Raw genomic sequence first — 22,964 nt, 5'->3', positions numbered from 1 at the left:
GCTTATAATTTCCTATCTTTTGCCTCACTCCCTTCTAAACATGGGGTTACATTGCTGATTTTCCAATCTCCTGTGACCCTCCCTGACTCCAGTGATACCTGAAAGATCACTACTAAAGCCTCCACTATTTCTTCAGCTACATATCCAATATGATAATTTCACATATACCCAGGTAGGAGAACAGTTGTAGATTTCAAAGGAGTAAAGTCTAACATTGAGGTCTCCCTCATTTCCTCAGCAATAATTTACATCATACAGATGTAATTTGTTGCTACCATTCATAAACTATGTCTTGTTTAGGGCATGAGCCTCTTCTTGTTAGTCTACTGCACCACACCAGGTCCCTGTAGATCCCTGTTAGGACAGAGGGTGATTACACCAAATCTACCAGATTAATCTGACACAATGATGAACTGTGGTGAGGATTCAACCTACAATGCATAGGTTACAGGATGCTTGGCCAGCAGTACTTTATGCAAAGGAAGCCTCAGGCTGCAGTTCAAGCTTCTCTTCTGGATGCTGATTCTGATTATGCCGAGGGATTGTGTCCACACCGAATGGATGCTAAAGGCAGGTTTCAACACATTTATAAATGCCATCAAGAGGAACATTCTAGAGACTGGATGAAAAACAGATGAAGGCACTGTATCCTGCAAAGTCTACATGCTTTATTAACATTATAGCAATATTGAAGACTTGAATGCCAGAATTAGCTTAGTTCCTAGTCAAGCTGATGCAACATAAATATAATCCTATATCTGCAATTGTTGAATATGTCCTTTTCACAATAGCAGGCCAAATCCAAGCCAGCCAACCTACCCTTTGGAAGTGTAGTGGATAGCGAAGATGTTTACCTCAGATTACAATGGGATCTTGATCAGATGAGCCAATGGGCTAAGGAGTGGCAGATGGAGTTTAATTTAGATAAATGTAAGGTGCTACATTTCGGAAAGCATATCAGAGCAGGGCTTATACACTTAATAGTAAGGTCCTGGGGAATGTTGCTGAACAAAAAGACTTTGGAGTGTAGGTTCGTAGCTCCTTGAAAGTAGAGTCGAAGATAAACAGGATAGTGAAGAAGGTGTTTAGTATGCTTTCCTTTATTGGTCAGAGCATTGTGTATAGGAGGTCATGTTGTAGCTGTACATGACGTTGGTTAGGCAACTTTTAGAATATTGCGTGCAGTTCTGGTCTCTTTCTTATTGGAAGGATGTTGTGAAATTTAAAAGGGTTCAGAAAAGATTTACAAGGACCTTGCCAGGGTTGGAGGGTTTGAGTTATAGGGAAAGGTTGAATAGGCAGAGGCTGTTTTTTTCTGGAGCGTCCAAGACTAAGAGGTGAGCTCATGGAGATTTATAAAATCATGAGAGGCATGGATAGGATAAATAGACAAAGTCTTTTTCCTGGGGTGTGGGAGTCCAGAACTAGAGGGCATAAGGTTAGGGTGAGAGGGGAAAGATATAAAAATGACTTAAGAGGCAACCTTTTCATGCAGAGGGTGGTGCGAGTATGGAATGAGCTGCCAGAAGAAGTGGTGGAGGCTGGTACAATTACAACAGTTAAAAGACATCTGGATGGGTACATGAATAGGAAGGGTTTGGAGGGATATGAGCCCAAGTGCTGGCAAACGGGACTAGGTTAGAGTTGGGATATCTGGTTGGCATGGATGAGTTGGACCGAAGGGTCTGTTTCTATGCTGTACATCTCTATGACTCTATGTGCAGAATGATGGAAGGCATTGTCAAAAGTGCAGTGCTATCAAGTAACATTTGCCAAACTTGACAGCATTGCCACCTGATGTTCAGTTTGATTAAAAAACAGATTTTGTTATTTAAAGGAATCAGTTATTTTAATCATTTTTATGAATGGTAGTACTTTTTTCCATAGAGTGTAAGTTGCAAAATAGTTACTTTTTTTTAACAGAAATTTATATTTTATTATCTGTGCATGGGTTTTGAGGGCTGCACAGGGTGCATCCTAAGTAATTTCAAATCATTGGTGAAAAGGGAAAAAAGTGATAGATTGTGCAAAGTGGGTTAGCTGGAGTTGATGCAAAGTTGTTATAGGAACTATAAAGGCCTAAGGGTTGTGCAGAGTAGAAGGGGTTGGAATGGAGCACATTGGGGTGAAGGAGAGTTGGTACAGGGCACAAGTCGCAATGGAGGGCGTAGGGAACCAAATCAGGTGAGTACTGGAGAACGTGTTGACTTGAGATGCATAGGGATCATATGAGTGAATGCAGGGCATTAGGTGGCATGGGCTGGCAAGTAAGGACACAATGAGTGTTGGGGAGATGAGGAGGGGCGAAGGGTAAGGATATTTTATGTGCTAATCATCAGTTTTAAATCTTAAACTCAGTGCCAGAGCCCTGAGGCAGATTCTCCTTCTATCCTACCTCTGCATCAGGCATTCTCTTCAGGTCTCTTTAAATCCATCATTTCTCAGCAACCTAACCCCCAACACCACCTACCCCCACTTCACCCCCCTCCTCCAGCCAACCCCACTCTCGACTACACCCCGTTCAGTCTTACACTATGGTACTGAAACACGTATTTTGTAATCACTAGATGGCTGGGCAAATGACTTGAGCAGCTGTTAGGTGGACTCGCCTTCATCTATTTTCATGATGTGGAGGTGCCATTGTTGGACTGGGATGGACAAAGGTAGAAATCACACAACACCAAGTTATAGTCATCAGGTGAAGTGCTCAAAGGAACAGTATTCTGTAAGTTTGTGATTTCAACTAAATCTGTTGGACTACAACCTGGTGTCTTGTGACTTCTGACTTCATCTACTTCCAATTAGGCCAAATTGCAAAATGTGAATCTACACATAACTGAAGATAACTTCCTGCTAAATGTAAAGGTGCAACAGAATTCTGAAATGGGAACACAAGCAAATTCAAAAAATCAAAATCAAAGATTGTTGTTAGTAACTTCTTTCTTAAGATACATGGCAACTGTAGAATAAATATTGCTCACGTACATGTCATTTACATTGCTCCATACTCTTCAGGAAGAAACACCAGGAAAGTCACAGAATTTCATGCAGTTTGCAATGTGTGAGCAAAGGATTAGCATCCATTCTTGCATGCATTTCCATTGGTGTTTGAAAGTAGGGAAGAGGAAAACTGGGATGCTGGTGATTGATTTGTTTAACCTTACATCTTTTGCATTTTCAACCAATAAGCTATATTTTCTGGCTTTTGGCAACTCTTACCTTAGAGATAAAAAAAATCCAATGTGTTTCCATGGTAAATACATGCTTTACAAATGCGTTCATAATTTGCTAGAAATAACACATTAAAAAATCTTCCTGTTTGGTTTGTTTTCAGGCAATACTGTACCTGGTTTTGTGATCTTATTAGTCCTCAAGATGCTGAGGTCAACATCTTTTTACTAAAATGTACTGAAGATGTACTATTGTATTTTTCTTGCATGGCAAACTTATTTTACCCTGAACAATATGTAAGTCTCTCAAGCTCAAGTATGCCCAGAGCTTTCAATATTGTTTCTGCATTTGGCAATATTCTTGTAACATCCCTTTGATTTTCCTGTTTAACTTGCCAAAAGGTTTGTGGTGCAACGCCAGCATATTTTATGAGCTTGAGTGATTGAGTGCCCGCAGCCAGCAATGTTTCTCTCCCGATTGCAGAATTTCATGGTCTTTTTCCACTAGCGTTGTTAAATTACTTCTGCTGTGACTTGCCTGTTGTCTGCTCATGAAGATTTTGCAGCAATATATATTTTTTGCATTTCACAAGAGGGCTCCTTACTCAAACTTCCCCAAAATAACACTGGATACATTCAGATACAAACGGTTGCCAGAAAAAAAGTTTGCACTATTGATTGTAGAGCTGCTATCAATCTTAAGGAACAGTCTGTAATTGCTATTGGGAAATGCATTTTATTAAAAGTTATTTCTAAGTCAGAATGATGAACAATTTGAAGGGGTGTTTGTAGATGGAGATGACCTAATAGGCCCGCTGCCCTTGATCATTGCCTTTGAGCTTTTAAATTTAGCTCCCTTGTTTCAGAAAATAAACCTTTGGATCTGCAAGAACCAATCCAACAGACCTTGTGAACAAAGATGACAGTATTTTTTTCTCAGTTTTTCAACCACCCATGTGCTTCTTATCCTGCTTATTTTTGTCTGTCAGTGTGTGTAGAAGGGGAGTTTATAAGGGGTTTAGAGTTTTACTTTGTAGACTTTACTTAATTTAGCTTAATTCTTTACCTGTAGCCAGAACCTAATGACTTATAAGAAACAGTGCTTTCTTGTTAAGTAACAGAACCTGGCACATACTTTCAATCAGTCTGGATCTGAAAATCAAGCAATTTTTGTATTGTTTTTGTGTAATGCTTTTAATTGACTGATTTATTAATTGTAACATGTATCAAAGTGAAAAGCTTTGTTTACAAACAGTACAGGCAGATCATAGTAACCAAGGATTTACAGAACAAAAGATTTAGACAGAGGCATACAGGTAACATTACACAGGGCATAGCGGAGAGATCAACATTAGTAAGATCAGCATTATTTGAGGCTAAGGAGTTCATTCAGTAGTCTACTAATGGCCAGGAAGAAACTGTTCCTGAACCTGCTGGTGCATGTGTTCAGACTTCTGCCTGATAGAAGAGATTGTAGATCATTACTGGGGTGTGAAGGGTCTTTGATGATGTTGGCAGTCTTTCTATGGCAGCGAGCTGTGTAAATATAGTCCATGGATGGAAGGTTGGCTCCTGTGATGGTGTGGGCTCTGCACACCATCATCTATAGTTTCCTATGATCCTGGGCAGAGCAGTTGCCACACCAGGCCATTATGCAGCTGGACAGTTTGCTTTCAACAGTGCATCTGTAAAAGTTGGTGTGGGTCCTTACATGCATGCCAAATTTCCTAAGCCACCTAAGGAAGAAGAGGTGTTGTTGTGCAACTAGAAGGGAAGACCAAGACAGGTTGTCGGTTACTGGCACTCTGACGAACTTGATACTCTCCACTATTTCAACCTCAGTTCCGTTGATGTAATTGGGGGTGTGTTCTCCACCTTTCTTATTAAAATCAATGTTCAGTTCTTTAGTTTTGCCAACATTGAGAAATTGTTCTCATTGCACCATGTCGTCTAACCCTTTGTCTCCCTTCTGTATTTTGACTTGTCATTGTTAGATATCCATCCTACAATGGTGGCATCATCAGCAATTTATAGATGGCGCACATTCAGAATTTGGCATCCCAGTTGTAGCTGTACAGGGAGTACATTGGGGACTGAGGACGCATTCTTGGGGAGCTCCAGTGTTGAGTGTTATTGTGGAGGAAGTTCAGTTACCTACCTTTACTGATTGAGGTCTGTGGGTTAGAAAGCTGAGGATCTAGTTGCAGAGGGTGGAGCTGAGACCAAGGTCACCAAGTTTTGAGATCAGTCTGGTTGGGAGAATGGTGTTGAAGGCAGAGCTGTAGTCAATAAACTGGAGTCTGACATAGATATCCTTGTTGTCCAGATGCTCCATGGATGAATGCAGGGCTAGGGATATGTCACCTGCTGTGGACCTGTTACACCGTGGACACATTAGGGGATCTAAGCCGGCTGGGAGACTGGAGTTGATTATTTTGAAATCTTTTGTGTTGGTCAGGACAATGCCAGTTCCTCAGCAAAGGTTACATGACACATTTGGTGCAATTGCAGAGGTAGAGGGCCAAGGGGAGCTTTGGGGGCATGGGTAGGGGTCACGTCATGTAGGCATCCACCTGCTCCTATCCCTTGGGATGCCTCCGGCTGCCACTGCTCAGATTGCGGGGTCTGAGATCGGATTCAGAAACTGTGGAGTATCAGCCTCCGTTTTGACAGCAAGCCCTGAGTTTGGGGAGGGAAGAGGTTGAAGGCCTGAGGAGCAGCCTTGCCCCTACTTGGTAATGGGCGTGACTGGCTCTGTTGCTGCCAACCTGGTGACTGATGGTGCTTTCTGCTGCACTTTCCCCTGCCCCATGTCAGACAGAAGCCTAGTCTCAGGAATGTACTGAACTCATCAAATTAAAACTCAAAGAATTGTGGATGCTGTAAATCAGAAACAAGGGCAGAGATTGCTGGAGAGTTCAGCTTGTCTGGCAGCACCTATGAGGAGTAGTATTGAGGAGGTGGGGAGGATGCAGAAGGATTTGGACAGGTTACGACAGTGGACAAATAAGTCGTAGATGGAATACAATGTGGGAAAATGTGTGGTCATACACTTGGGGAGGAAGAATAGAGGCATAGACTATTTTCTAAATGGGGAGAAAATTCAGAAATCTGAAGTGCAAAGGGTCTTGGGAGCCCTAATCCAGGATTCTCTTGAGGTAAACTTGGAGGTTGAGTTGGTAGTTAGGAAGGCAAATACAATGTTGGCACTTATTCTGAGAGGACGAGAATGTAAAAGCAGGATGTACTTCACAGGCTTTATAAAGCTGTGGTCGGACCACATTTAGAATATTGTGAGCAATTTTGGGCCCTATATCTCAGGAAGGATAGACTGGCCCATTGAACGGGTCCATAGGAGATTCATAAGAAAGTTCCCAGGAATGAAAGGCTTAACATATGAAGAATGCTTGAGAACTTTGGGTCTGTACTTAATGGAGTTTAGAAGGATAAGGGGGAGTCTAATTGAAAGTTACAGAATACTGAAAGGCCTGGACAAACTGGAAAATGTTTCTATGAGCAGGAGAGACTATGACTCAAGGGCTTGGCCTTAGAGTAAAGGGAAGATCCTTTAGAACAGAGGAGAAACTTCTTCAGTCAGGGAGTGGTGAATCTATGGAATTCATTGCCACAGAATGCTGTGAAGTCCAGGTCATTGAGTACATTTAAAACAGAGATGGATAGCTTCTTGATTGTCAAGAGGTTCAAAGGTTATGGGGGGAAAGTGGGAGAATGGGGTTGAGAAATGTATCAGCCATGATTGAACGGCAGAGCAGACTTGATGGGCTGAATTGCCTAATTTCTGCTCCTTTGTCTTATGAACTTTGGGAATAGAGAAGCTTGATTTCCAGCAGACTATCCCAATGAGTCATGACACATCACAGGGATATCTTTTCAAGTCTTGTCTTTCAGGTACCTATTTGTGAATTAGTTAAAATATATCGCATCAAGCACAAACCAGTTCCCAATGTCAAAAAAATCACTTGGCGTAATTTAATATTCTCCCCTTAACAGGTTTGGTGTTAGGGGCATTTAGATAGGTGGGAAGGCAGCATTTGTGCATCCTGTTGTCTTCTTGCCTCCATCCTAATTATGTCCACACTGGGAAAGTATGGGAACAGCCTTCGTGGCCCACTGTTATTTTTAAGTAAACATAAATATTTAGTAAATATAAAATATTTAAAGTTTTATGGAAACATATTGGAATTTTTACGTCTAAGGTGAGCATTACCTAAAGCCAGAAAAGATAGCTTATTGGTCCAGAATCTGGTTTCCAGCATCTGCAGTCATTGTTTTTACCTTATTGGGTAACAGTGCAAGCGATGTACGGTTGAACAAACAATCATCAGCTTTCCAGTTTACCTCTTTCCTACTGTCAAATACCAATGCAAATGCATGCAAGATTGGATGCTAATTCTTTGCTCACATGTTGCAACCTACATGAAATTCTACAATTAATCCCCACTTAAGGGCGTCATTTTGTTGGCACTGCTATTAACCCAGCAATGAGTGGGGAACTTGCGATGTAGAGAGTATGACAAGTAATTCCTTACAAGATTGTTCATTGGCTCCCAGGAGGAAGCAGAGAATCCCTTGTTCAGAGAATGCAGTATAAAGAGGAGGAGAGCCTGCAGTGTGCCACATACAAATGTCAAGATGGAGACATACCCTGAAGTGCAGATTTAAATAAATAATCTTTTGGATTCACCTAGTCAGCTTTATTACCTTTTTCCACTTTTGCCAGGCTTGTTAGGTTGAAATCAAACATAATATCTGATGTGGTATTAATTTATAAAGAGTCTTACCCACTGCCTATGCCAAGTTAAGCAGAATTGTTAAGAATAGTTAAATTAGCCAGCGATAAAAAAAATTGAAAATAGAAATCACTGTTCACTATTAAAAATAAAAATGCCTCTCGATGTCACAATAGACAGGACGAAGCTTGGTTTTTACTGCACTCATTCTCAATTAGCTCAGTAACACTGCAGCCCATTCCATCCTCAAGAGCAAAATAAAAATGCAAGATTAGCTTGTTCACGTATTTATTTTTACAACCATCTATGAGGGTTATGGCTGTAAAGCCAGTTAAGAGCTGCTGGCTAACTTGGAAGTGCACTTTGGGATTTACTGCTAAGGCCAAGTATAAGCAGGGGCAATAAGGAAAGTTGATCCTAAATCAAAGAATGGAAAGCAAGAGAAACATTTCTAAAATATTGTTCCAAAATACAAAACACACTGAACACTTTAACACTGGCAGTGTTCACCTGGATTAACTTCTATTCTTTAACAAATATAAAATGATTTTGTGCATTTGTCGCAATTAAGTAAATGGATTGGGTAGGGACTTGTGGAAGCTCAAAGGGTTGACAGGGAGAGTATCAAAACGGAATGCACACATTTGGAAGTTCAGCGATAGTCAGAGGCTGAGTCTGAGACTCAGTAATTGAGGAGTTACTGTTGATTCTTTCCATCATGTTGTAACTAAGAAGTGCGTAATGGAGATGAAAGTGGCTGCCATCATACCCAGATTGGGGGGGGGGGGGGGGGGGGGTGGGGATGTTTATTCTATCTTCTCCTGGAGAAAGATGAACGTAGATTGCTGTGTAATTAGTATGTGTGTAGGTGAGGGAAGTGGTGAGGTTTCCCAATGGAGTGTGAGTAGGCACAGAGGGCTAATAGGCTGGGGGATTGGGGTGGAGAAAATGAGTGAGTGAAGATTTTGCAAGCAAGATCTTTGGAGGGAGGTGGATGTAGTTACAGAGTTAGAATGACTGTGAGGTAACAAAGAAAAAAATGGCATTTATTCCAACGAAGTGGAAAAGCTTATTGATTTCTCGTGGCGTTGCTGTGCATTTCTCTGGACCACAGAGACCATACTGACCAGAATGGTTACTTTGGACCAGGTGTCAGAGTCTGGTGTCATGATCTCCTCTGCCAGTGCTGCATGAAGAGGACAGTCCTTGCCTATACGATCCTGTCCATCAGGAACTTCAATGTCCTTTCTGCAAAGCATGGCTCCAGTTTCTTGTTGTCTGCTATGTCTGGGAAAATGAGTGAAACTGTTCAACGTAGCTCCAGACTGCCACCATTTGACTAGGTGCACAACAGCCTTTTAAATATAGTGCCAGTTTCAAGGATCTCAGGAAATCCCAGCAGTGGTGAGTATCTCCACTTACAGCAAGTGAGCAAATGCGGACAGTATCCCATGAGTGGGCCACCATAGGGGTGTGGTATCTAATTAGTGAAGCGAGTTTAGGATGATATATGAAAATCCCACTTGGCTTTGTGGAGAGAGACTTTCAATGAAACTCGCAAAAAATACACTTAGCTGATTTCTGGTTGGATTCAATTCACACTTTTGCTTCATAAGTCGGTATTTTGATTAGAGCTAGTGAGGACTGCAGATGCTGGAGATCAGAGCTGAAAATGTGTTGCTGGAAAAGCGCAGCAGGTCAGGCAGCATCCAAGAAACAGGAGAATCGACGCTTTGGGCAACAGCCCTTCTTCAGCCCTGAAGAAGGGCTGATGCCCGAAACGTCGATTCTCATGCTCCTTGGATGCTGCCTGACCTGCTGCGCTTTTCCAGAAACACATTTTCAGTTTTGATTGGAGCTGTCAATATTAAACATTCTAATATTTCTTATTGACCATACTTAGGACCAGGTAATTAAATAAATGACTGCTGCATGGTCTAACTAGAAGAATAGGATTAAGTTGCAGCAAAAATAGATTTTTTAAATTAAGGGGGATGTACCAGTCCACTTTGGCTAACTCAGTTGACCAGATGGTGACTGGGTTGAACAGGTTAACAGCAACAACATGGGTTTAATCACTATTTCAGCTGAGGTAATTTCATGGCATATCCTGTTCATTTAAAAAAAAATCTCAATACCTCCTGTGGTTCAGCAAATAATCACCAAGGACTTGCAGAATTGAATAATATAATGAAAGAAATGATGAGGTTCAACTCCTCCATCACATCCATATTACAATGTGTTACTGTAACTAAGTTGGTAAAATATATAAAATAATCTTTGGATTGCTGTCCTTCACCATTACATTTGGAAACTTCCATTCTTACTTTTATAAAACTTGACAGGAAAGAAAATGGTTTCAAATATGTATATCTCTGTTTTGCCAACAACTTGCACTAATATTCTCCATATTCCATGATAACATATGCTAATATTTTCCATATTCCATAATGAGTTGTGCCAATATTTTATGCATTTGCAAGTATTCCATCAGTTCTAATTGTTGGTATTACTTTTATTTTAGACGTTTTAGTCACTGTTATCACTGAGCTGGTTTAAATTTCAAAATACATACTTCCATTCAACAAAAATAATTCATTATAAGTTATGAAGCAACAATGAAGGAGCAAGAGCACATTGTTTTGAAACACATATTTCTAGAGATTAGGATGTGTTAGTACAAAACAAATCTATCGTGTCATTTGCAATAATAATCTCTTCTTAAACTATATGAGTCATTTCTCACTTTATATATTGAAAGGCGTTGATATAGTTTTGGATGCATTAGTTACAGATTGAACTGAAAATAAGAAAACTTAGATTTCCCTACATGGACTTTTATGAGCTCAGATGGACTGGACTTAACTTTAGCTTGTAGGAACCTGCATGTTTTGGAAGTGTCAAGGACTGAAAAATTGGACAAGCAATTAAAATAATTCCAAAGAGTCTAGTATCCATTCACTAAGTCATCCACTATTTACACATGGAGAGTCCTTGACAGTGATTCAGTTCCTGCAGAACCAGTTCTTAGGTGAACAGGATGTCTGACATTCCTGTTCTTATTGTCAGCCTGATTGGACTAGATTAACAGCCCCAGTCAGGAAACCCGTATTCTATGAAGTCCACCTGGCTGACCTTGTTACAATTACAACATCCCTCCCCCTCTGAATCTGAGGATATAGGATGGTTTTCTTTATAGTTAAACTTGGGGTGTCTAAGCATTAGGTCAAGTTCCTCCAACTCTCAGTTTCTTCTGCACCAACGCTCACTGGAGCATCTTTGAAGAAATTAGTTTTCTTCTTCTGGCGGCAAAGGCATCAGGGTGGTGACATCTGCCATGTGCACCTTAGATTCGGAGGTATCTTCAACACACGGTGGAGAGGAAGAGCCACAGTTCCAGAACAGCCAGAAAGGCTGTTGAAGAACTGGGTGTGATTTGCTCCCACACCGTTTGAGAGGACCTATCTGGACCCGATAGTGGAGGCTCTGGCATTCCGACTGTGGTGGCATCTGAGGATTCAGGGGCAGACTGAGGGGTAGACTTTGTGGCTTCATTTTTTTGGCAGGACCCATGGACGAGATAAGGGAACGACCTAGACATTTCCTTTTCTTTTGGTTATTTCTTTTATTACTACTTCTGTTTGTAATCTTGTCTTTTGTATAAGATGGTGCCGGAGAATGGTGACTTTGTACACGTTTCACTGAACTCCTGTATTTCTGTACTCAAGTACACGTGACAATAAAATCTAAATGATGTGGACAACAGCAAGACAGTTGGGAAAATATGGTGAGAATGGAAAAATGATAAAAAAAACATTTAATTTTGTTCACAAGGTTTCAATGGCTAGATAAAGAATTTTGTTAGTTAGTGGCAAGGACCCTACTGCATGCATTTACATTTCAGTATTACCTAATCTCACATTTGTTATATGCAGGTTAATATTCCTAGGCAGTGGACAGAAACTAGATAGCACCAATTCCCTCATGAAAGTCAATGCGAGTATCTAGTAGCTGCAACTTTTTGGCATCTTGTCTGAGTCTCCATCTTGGTTCAAAATTCCACCACACATCAGGCCTCACATCATCATGGCATATTTTTGACTTACATATCATACAATTCAACACTTCAGTACTGCACTTTGGTTTTCACTAATACCTTTCACTGCAATGCTGCAGCCAAGCTGCTTTGTGAGCAGGGACAGTCACCCACCTCATGCATTGGAATAGGGTGCATCTTTAGGCTCTTCATTATACTATTAGTACTTATTCATTTTACACCTAATTGGATGGTCACAACATTTCTGTCTTGCCTTTCTGTACATCGATGCCTCACTCAGAACTTAAAGACTCTCAGTACTTCAAGCTTTCCTTGCCTTTCAGTGCAAACATAAAGCCAGGCAACAAGTCATGTTTGTCAGCTCAGATCAATTGAGAGGGTTTACATATTGCAGTACGGTACTGTACTGCATCAATATTATTCCTGTAGCATGTGTCGGCAACTTACACGGAAAACACTGAATATGCTTTAATGAAATGGCATGTCTCAAAGTCTAAGGGGAGTATTACTCAGTAAGTCCAGGAGAATTGTCAACATAGAGTCATAGAGATATACAGCATGGAAACAGACCTTGCAGTCCAACTCGACCGTGCCAACCAGATATCCCAACTCAATCTAGTTCCATTTACCAGCACTTGTCCCATATCCCTCTAAATATTTCCTATTCATATACCCATCCAGATGCCTTTTACATGTTGCAATTGTACTAGCTTCCACCTCTTCCTCTAGTAGCTCATTCCATACACGTATCATCCTCTGCATGAAAACCTTGCTCCTTAGATCTCTTTTATATCTTTCCCGTTTCACCCTAAATCTGTGTATTCGAGCTCTGGACTCCCCCACCTCAGGGAGAAGACTTTGTCTATTTATCCTATTCATGCCCCTCATGATTTTATAAACCTTCAAAAGGCCACCCCTCAGCCTCTGACGCTCCAGGGAAAACAGCCCCAGCCTATTCAACCTCTCCCTATAGCTCAAATTCTCCAACCCTGGCAACATCCTTGTAAATCTTTTCTGAACCCTTTCAAGTTTCACAACATTCTTCCCATAGGAAGGAGACCAGAATTAATGGCACAGTAAGTCAAGCATGTTATCTGTTTTGCAATCTAATGGCTTGGAAACAGTAACTTAGCTGCTTGGGGCTTAATAGCCCAATGGTTGATGATATTGTGCTGTAGGATGGTGAAGTTAATGTTCCTTCTGATGAATGTCATCATTTTCCTACTTGGGACAGTTCTGTGGCTCTCAGATCCTCAGTATCCCCTTGTTGCAAGAGGTCATTTTAGAGTAGCTGGCTAGTTTGCAATGGAGAGTGATGCCATCTGCACAAGTTTAACGCCAGCGCTGGCTGAGGTTACCTTGTAGGATTCTCCTTCTCGAACGATATCCTCACTTGAGGCACGGTGACCCTCAGGTTACGTGTGTGTGTGTGTGTCTCTCTCTCTCTCTCTCATCTAAGAGAATTGCTTATGAAAACTTTGTCCATTTTTTTAACTGTACTGCAATGAAGGCCCAAACCTGGGAAAGTGTGGGAACTTCACGTTGAACCTCATTGTATTGTTGATGATTCTACTGGAAAAAGATGTTGCATTGCAAAGGTGATGGACACTATCTCTATGTAGACTGTAACATTTATGTATTGGGGCGGCACAGTGGCACAGTGGTTAGCACTGCTGCCTCACAGTGCCAGAGACCCGGGTTCAATTCCCGCCTCGGGTAACTGTCTGTGTGGAGTTTGCACATTCTCCCCGTGTCTGCGTGGGTTTCCTCCAGGTGTTCCGGTTTCCCCCCACAGTCCAAAGATGTGCACATTAGGTTGGCCATGGTAAATTGCCTGTTGTGTTAGGTGTAGGGGAATGGGTCTGGGTGGGTTGCTCTTCGGAGGGTTGGTGTGGACCTGTTGGGCCAAAGGGCCTGTTTCCACACTGCAAGTAATCTAATCTATGTATACAAACAGCAGAGTCTTGGGCTCAAGTTTATAGGAGGTGTAATGTAATAGGCTGGTTAGGAACATGTTGAAATTGTCAAGATGGGAGGTAACAAATACATAAATTAGGGTTTCAATAGCACACGAACTGAGAGAGGGGCAAAGTCAAATTGATGGAGGTAAAAATAGGCAGACTTTTATTGGCACAGATATATGGTAGGACCTTATCTCCAGTTATAATATGAGATAATGGATGGAATTTTCCTGTTGAGTTTCCTAGAGAGCCTACTTTCATTAGAAAATCCAACTATTCCTCTGCCATTCAGGTATCTGTTGGCTGCTGGGCTTTCTGGAGGAATTCTGAACCCACAGCAGGAGATCCTGCCCTCCTGGAACTGTTGGCCAAACAAGGGCTGGCATTTCCAACCAATGCTTCTGCTAAACCACACCCCCCCCCCACCATTTCCAGATCCCTACATGGTGATTCAACAACAGGATAGATAGATATTTTTTAAGGGGTGGGGTGGTTTCTGGGTTTGGGAATCACACCAAACAAGTGGGATAGAGGAAGTGGTTCTCAGCAGCAACCTCTCTGTCTTAGGTTAAGTTCCTCAATCTTACACAAATTAATGCAGATGGAGGCATCATCTCCCCATCCGATCCTAAACAGCCAGCTGGCTTGTGCTGGTCTATCAGTTGGGTTGGCTTACTCTTTCTCACCCTGCATACAGATGAAGCAATTGCAGCCCAGGTAAGATGAGACCTTTAGTAAAATGACCATTTAAAGGCTTTAATTGGTGTAAAGGGCAGCAAAACTGATCATGGACCTTCCTCACTCAGAACTTACTTTCTGAAGTGGAGGGAAGGGAACAGGTAACTTCCCAATGCTAACTCACCTGATTACTTGGCTCATCTGCAAGCTTCTTGAAAATCTTCCCCCAGGGTTGTGAACAGTTTAGTTTAGTTTTAAGCAGTTGCTTGTCAGTGGGTGGAATTGGTGGCTTGGGAACAGAGATTGTCGGGGTGACTGAAGATATCAGTTTAAGTCTTCCAAACATTTACCTGCAGAACTAAACTTACATTACCCAGTGCTTATGTTAAGTAAGCACTGTGAAAATTTAGGAGCAGTGGTGAAGATGAGACAGGTGATGAGCTGATGAGAGTTCAAAAACTCTCCACCTTCTGTGACAAAAAATCCTCCCCATCAGTATTTTGAATAGATGACTCCTTTACTTTTAAACAGTGATTCCTGGTTTTAGATTGTCCCACAAAATGTGTTTGCCCAGAAGGGCTTATGCCCAAAAGGTTGATTCTCCTGCTCTTCGGATGCTGCCTGACCTGCTGTGCTTTTCCAGCACCACACTCTCGATCCCCATATCCACCCTGTCAAGATCCCACAGGTGTTTATATGTTACAATTAATTTGCCTTTTATTTATCTAAACTCCAGCAAAAATAAGTCTAGTCTGACTAATCTTTCCTCAAACAACCTGCCTATTCCAGGTATTAGTCCAATAAACCTTCGCTAATCACCTTCCAATGCATTTACATCCTTCTATATTTAGGGAAACTGATGCTGTGCACAGTCGCCTAAATGTGGTCTTACCAATGCTCTGTGTAACCATATCATAACCATTTGTATTTGGTTCCTTCACAAGAAACAATGACATTCTATTAGCTTTCCGGATTACTGGCCATACTCTCACACTAACCTTTTGTGATTCATGCATAAGGACACCTAGATCTCTCTGAATCTCAGAGCTCTGCCAACCCTCACCATTTAAATTATATGCTCCTTTTGTATTTGTCTAACCAAAATGGACAATTACATATGTTCCTACATTGAGTAATGTTAGACACTACTTACCCTATCCATTTCCTTTAGTAACCCTCTTGTTTCCTCCTTTGTGTCATCAGCAAATTTGTACCACAGCTTCAGTGACATCATTTCAGTCATTGACATAGAATGTAGAAAGTTGAGCACTAGGCACTGACCCCTGTGCACAGCATCATTAAATCTTGCCAAACAGATAATAAGCAATGTATGCCTACTCTGTTTTCTGTGAGCTAGCCAATCTTTCATCCCTCCTAACATATTAACCCCTACACTAATAACTTTAATTCTCTGTGTTAATCTTCAATGTGGCACCTTATCAAATGGCTTCTGTAAACTTAATGCCAATATTACCATCAGTTTTCTTTATCAACAGCACATGTTATTTCTTATTTGTTTAAAATGCTTTCCTTTTCATAAATCCATGTTGACCGCTTGATTATCTGAAATTCGAGTTTGAATTAAAGGTCCTACTATATTATCTTTAAAAACAACTTCTAACATCTTCCACATGAAAAGTGTTAAGCAAAGAAGTTTGTAGTTTTCAACCTTCTTTCTCCCTCATATTTGAATAAGGGAGTTATATATTGCTACTTTTCAATCTAATGGAGCTTTCCCTGAATCCAGGAAATTTTGGAAAAATCAAACCAATGCATCACTATCTCACTAGTACTTCTTTTAAGGTCCTAGGATTAAATCCATCAGGACATGTGGATTTGGCAGTTCCAATAATTGAGGTAAAAACAATGACTGCAGATGCTGGAAAGCAAATACTGGATTAGTGGTGCTGGAAGAGCACAGCAGTTCAGGCAGCATCCAACGAGCAGCGAAATCGACGTTTCGGGCAAAAGCCCTTCATCAGGAATAAAGGCAGTGAGCCTGAAGCATGGAGAGATAAGCTAGAGGAGGGTGGGGGTGGGGCCCCACTCCCACCCTCCTCTAGCTTATCTCTCCATGCTTCAGGCTCACTGCCTTTATTCCTGATGAAGGGCTTTTGCCCGAAACGTCAATTTCGCTGCTCGTTGGATGCTGCCTGAACTGCTGTGCTCTTCCAGCACCACTAATCCAGTTCCAATAATTGCTTAGTACAACTTTCGTGGAATTGTAACTTTCTTGAGTTACTCCCTTGACTCCACTATTTAGTTTAAAATCATCTCTACTTCCTTAGTTACATGGTTCTCTAGGACGGTAGTTCCAGCAAAGTTCAGGTTTAGACCATTCCAGTGGTACAGTCCCACTTTCCCAAGTGCTAGTGTCAGTGTCCCATGGAACAGAGTACATTTCTACCTTGAGTCCCAACATATGTTTTTCAAATTTTATTTGCTTGTTGCCAATTTGCATGTGGCTCAGATAATCATAGAATCCCTGTAGTTTGGAAGCAAGTCATTTGGCCCATTGAATCCACACTGATGCTCCGAACACCAACCCACCCAGACCCACCCCCTTACTCTATCTGTGTAACTCTGCATTTCCCATGGCTAATCCATCTAGCCTGCACACCCCTTAGCACACTATGGACAATTCAGTACGGCCCATCCATCACATTTTGGACTGTGGGAGGAAACCAGAGCAGCTGGAGGAAACTCATGCAGACATGGGGAGAATGTGCAAACTCCACACAAACAATCGTTCGAGGCTGTAATTGAACCTGAGTCCCTGGTACTGTGAGGGAGCACTGTACCACAGTGCTGCCCAGAGATTATTAACTTACAGTATCTGTTTCTTAATTTGCTGCGTATAATACATGTATCACACTGACTACACCAAATTCTTTCCTCATTCTACCTATATGGACCATGATGACTCGATCCTACATTTCCCAACACAAATTTGACAAGAGTACGTTCTATCTCTATATCCAAGTAATTAATATAAATTGTAAATTGTTGGGGCTGGAGAATCAAACCCTAAGGTACACCACTAGTTCCATCTTGACAACCATTTGTTCGTATTCTCTACTTTCTGTTGGTTAGCCAATCCCGTATCTAAATTAATATATTATTCTGAACACGTGATACTACTTTGTACCTTTGTACGTGATACTACCTTTTTTGTGGCAACTTATCAAATGTCTTCTGCAAGTCCAGATATACCAATGCACAGGATCCCTATTATCTACTTTGCTAGTTACACCTTCAAAGAACTCTATGGCATTAGTCAAACACAATTTAGCCTCCACTAAACCATGCTGACTCTGATGGATTGCCTCTTGACTTGTATGTCCTGATATTACTTCCTTAATAATGGATTCTAATAATTTCCCAATGACACATGTTAAACTAGCTAGACCATAGTTTCCTAGTTTTCTGCCTCCCTCCATTTCTGAATAAGACATTATATTAGTATTTTTCCAATTCACTGGAACCATTCCAGCATCCAGGGAATTTAGAACATTTTAACCTGTGGATCCACTATTTCTGCTGCCACTTCCTTTAAGCCTCTAGGATGTAGGCCATCAGGCACTCATCTGCCTTTAATTCCAAGTGTTTGCTCCAGTAATTTTTCTCTTGTGATGACAACTTGAAATAATTTCATCTCCCGAAAGAAAATATATAATTCTGAATTGTGACTGGCAGAAAGACACTAGATGTGTTATTTCAAGTTTCCCCTATCCTATAACCTCTGCCATACTTGCTATTATTGAGATAGTAATCAGTGTCCTCCGTAGTTCTTTTTATTCATTACAGGATGTTGGTGTCACTTACTAGCCTTCTCGAACTGCTGCAGTCCTTCGGGTGTAGGAACACGATAACACTGTCTGGAAGGCGGTTTCAAGGTTTCTACCCAATGATAGTGAAGGAACATTGATATAATTACAAGTCATAAAGGTGTGTGACTTGAAGGGCAACATGTCAGTGGCAGTGTTTCCATCCATCTGCTTCTCTTGTCATCATTTAAATGACACCAGGTTATAGTAAAACAGATTTATTTGAAATTATAAGCTTTTAGAGATCTGCTCCTTCCTTGGTCATGGTATGATAGGGAGGTTTAAGACACATACGTGCTGGGGGGGGATTTATTTCATTCAAGATTCTTTTCCATCAAAAATATAACATGCACGCACACACGCACAGAGGTGAGAATTACTTCATTCAAGTTCTTTTTTGTCAAAAGAAAACTGGATGTCAGCTTAAAACATAGATTTGAAGTGGGACCTCACACCTCAAGTGCACAGTGTAACCTGAGATATTACCTTTTGTACATTGATAAAGCCTTTAATTATATAGGGACAAAGACTTGAAAGGAATCTACATTTTGCATTTTAATTAGCAGTCTACATCTTAACTGATTAAAGGATTCAGCAAGGGCAACTAGTTTTGAAGTTGTTAACTTCTTGTTTATAAATACTGAACCTTGTACCTCCCTACCTTACATGCCTGAGGAAGGAGCAGAGCTCCGAAAGCTTGCAATTTCAAATAAACTTGTTGGAGTATAACCTAGTATCATTTGATTTTTGACTCTATCCACCCCTGTCCGACTCTGGCATCTCCATATCTTGTCATTATTGGTAGAGATCACAAGTTTAAAAGGTGCTATCTAAGAAAATTAGTGAGGTGCTGAAATGCCACTGAGCAAAGTATCCCCCCGTGATCAAAATTCTAGAGGTTACCATTTACCAGAAACTTTACTGGACTAGCCATACAAATAATTTGGTTACAAGGGCAGAGGCTAGTAATACCACAAGTAATCCACCTCTTATATCCCCAGTGCCTGTCCATTATCTTCAAGGCGCAAGTCAGGAGTGTGATGCAATTCTCTTCACTCACCCGAAGGTCGCAGTTTACTTAACTAGCCTCACTGACCACCTTCAATATTGATACCAATTCACATTGTGCAGCGGCTGCTACTATCGACAATATGCATTGCAATAATAACCAACGATCCCTCAACAGCACCTTCCAAACCTGGAATTCCCTTAATAGCACTGTCTATGTCCCTACACTATGAGAACTATAATGGTTCAAGAAGGCAGCTCACTAAGATCTTCTTCAGGGCATTCAGAGGTTGGCAATAAATGCTGATCTAGTCAGCTATGCCTACATCCAAAGGTGCATTTTTAAAAAATCATCAAGATCAGGAGAGAATATTCCATAACACTCCAGATTTGTATAATGTTCTTTTCCTTTTATAGGATGTGGATGTTGCAAGTGAGGCCATCATCACATTAACTGAATGATTTGATAGATCATTGCAGAGGCCAGTTCAGAGTCACAACGTTGTTGTCAGTCAGTAGTTGCATTTAGGCCAAATCAGGCGAGGATGACAGATTTACGCTCCTTAAAAGGGCAAGTGAACCAGAAAGGCTTTTATAATGACTACTGTGATGCGTTTTTACTTTCAGATTTTATTAGTTGGATCCAAAGTTTGCTAGCCATGAGTGATTCAAACCCACGCTCCAGCACATTAGCCTGGCTTCTGACTTACCACAATGTACCACTCTCTCCCCAGTAGTCACATCCAGGCTTTGGAGAATTAGAAAAACAGTTAATGTCCAAAGAGTTTCTAGCCTTGGTCTTGCCAGTGCTCTTACTATTACATTACTGTTGAAGTACGTGCTACCATTCAGTTATACTTATTAGCAACAAAACACAAAATAAAATTGCTACTGTTATAAAGCTATAATAAAATATAGGATGAGATTTTATCCTCCTAGAGGTGGTGGGGAGGATGGGGGGGGAAGGGCAAATAATCAAGTTGGTTTGCACCGATGAGATACTTGCTCTCTTCCTGCCACTTCAAATTTCAGGTGGGCCATCATCAGTTAAGGCCCTCAAATGGTCAATTAATGGCTGCTTAAGGGCCTCACCATGGCATTGGTCTTCGGTGGCACAGTGGTTAGCAGTGCTGCCTCATAGCGCCAGAGACCCGGGTTCAATTCCCAACTCAGGTGACTGACTGTGTGGAGTTTGCACATTCTCCCCGTGTCTGCGTGGGTTTCCTCTGAGTGTTCTGGTTTCCTCCCACAGTCCAAAGATGTGCATGTCAGGTGAATTAGCCATGCTAAATTGCCCATAGTGTTAGGTAAAGGGGTAAATGTATGGAAATGGGTGGGTAAAGCTTCAGTGGGTCGGTGTGGACTTGTTGGGCCGAAGGGCCTGTTTCCATACTGTAAGTAATCTAATCTAAAGAAATTACTCACCTGTCTGATAGGTGAGATAAGCGGTTGCTTTCCCGACACAGAAACCAGCACAGCCTACCTACTGAGTTTGGGAGATGACCTCCATTTGCCCCAATCTGTGGGTAACTGGGGTTTGAATGGGGAGCAGGGTTGTGTACCTGGAAGCTGTTCCCCTGCCCTTGTTTTTGAACTCCCTGATGCCTCTTTCCCTGCAATCCTCATTCTGCAATAGCAACAAAAGAAACCTTCTCACCAGTGCCATGTCTTGGCCTCCAGCAACACCAGTTGCCAGTGGCTGCTGTCATCTGATTGTCTGGCAGCTTCTGGCAAGGCTGGATTTCAGTGGCGAGGACTGTGATAGGCCAAGAAGTCAGTAAATATTTAAATGGCTGACTGATTTTCATCTGGCAGAGGTTTCTCACTGGTGGAGCTTGGGTTTAGTCATCACTGAAGATGCCCGAGAGAGCACTCATTCGCCATAATAATTAGATAGCAATGCTCACAACGCAGTAATCACATCCAAGTAACATATATAAATTGCTTTAAAACTTAGCTGAATTAATCAATCCGATACTATTAAATTAGTCCCAAACAAGACCTACTTGTGAACTTTTAAATATTAATAAAAATACAGAAATAATTTAGATACTGAATGATTTCCTCAGATAATTTGTACAGTAAGCATACTATCCAGTGGGATACTGAAGTTATAATCAAGAAGATCTCAAGCTTAGTTTAAACGTTCCCGAGGGAGACAGCATTAAGCTAAAGGTTGAGTATGGAAACAAATTTTCCAGGATTTGCACTTTTGATTACCATTGAGTGATTAACTACTGGAAAGTTCATACATATGTTGTCTTACAATGTGAGCGACTAGGCTTTATTGTGATGCTCGATGGACAGCTGGAGAAGAGCTACCAGCCATGGAAAGTGAGTCAGGATGAGTCAGTGCCCAAATGAGAAAATAAACGTATACAGTGCTCTTATATGGATCTTTGATGAATTCTATAATTTACTGAAAGTGATATATCATACTGCAGATCAAATACCTTCTACAGATTTTTGACTAATTTCCACTATCCTTCATTCCTAAAGGTGATATTTATTACTGGAGTATCAATATTTAGGAAAACTGGTTCAAATTGTCATTAATTATTATGTGTGCTAGTCTACACATGAAGGCTTTTAACAGAAGGATAGTGATAATAAAAGCCCAGATTGATTTCTTCCCAATTCAGGAAGGTGGTCGCTGCTTTGTGTGAGATTTGGTACAAACCAGGGATGAACCCGAGCCTTTCCAGTTTGTATGGTTGGACTTGCTAGATAGATCTGCTGAGCCAGGGAGCTACTTGTGTAGATAATGACAGGGCACAAAATGTGAATGGAAACATTATACCTTTATTCCTTTCATTCCTGGCATTCCAGATTGTCCTGGTTGACCTTGTAAACCTGGTTCTCCTTTCTGCCCCTGTTTAATACAGATCAAAAACCATTATTTTTCTTCTTAAAATATTGCAATGATCAAACACAATTTTTTATTCTTTCTTGTCCTTTTGAAGCTCATACACACATTGGAATTAATTTCCCCATCCATCAGGAATGGTTCTATTAGTTGAGAAAGTAGCAAAGATAATTCCTCCACTCAAGAAGAGAGAGAAGCAAAACACAGGAGACTGCAGACCAGTTTGACATCTGTCTTGGAGAAGGTTTCAGAATTGGTCATTAGTAAATCATAGCTATGCACATACTCAAGGTAATCATGAAGAGTCAGTATGGTTTCATCAAAATAGAAACAGTCTCAATAGTAGAATCCTTACAGTGTGGTAGCAGGCCATTCAGCTCATCAAGTCCATACCGATCCTCTGAACAGCATCTCACTCAGATCTACCCCACACCTGAAACTCTGCATTTCCCACGGGTTACCCACCTAACCTGCACACCCCTGGACACTATGAACAATTCAGCATGGCCAATCCACCTAACCTGCACATCTTTGGATTGCAGGAGGAAACCGGAGCATCCGGAGGAAACCCACACAGACACAGGGAAAAGGTGCAAACTCCACACAGGCAGTCACCTGAGGATGGAATTGAATCTGGGTCCCTGAT

The 22,964-nt window shown here is 41.2% G+C and overlaps 1 protein-coding gene across 1 annotated transcript in view; it reads right to left on the bottom strand.

Annotated features, from left to right (window-relative positions):
- Nucleotides 1-22,964, bottom strand: part of col21a1 (collagen, type XXI, alpha 1) — a 448,863-nt gene that overhangs the window by 88,074 nt on the left and 337,825 nt on the right. The window contains exon 22 of the mRNA XM_072549080.1: nt 22,253-22,324. Within this exon, the coding sequence (XP_072405181.1) occupies nt 22,253-22,324 (72 nt within the window). The remainder of the gene's footprint in view (nt 1-22,252; nt 22,325-22,964) is intronic.

The sequence above is a fragment of the Chiloscyllium punctatum genome, chromosome 3 (assembly GCF_047496795.1).
Source record: "Chiloscyllium punctatum isolate Juve2018m chromosome 3, sChiPun1.3, whole genome shotgun sequence".
Classification (NCBI taxonomy): Eukaryota; Metazoa; Chordata; class Chondrichthyes; order Orectolobiformes; family Hemiscylliidae; genus Chiloscyllium; species Chiloscyllium punctatum.
This window is presented reverse-complemented; position numbering and strand designations above follow the sequence as displayed.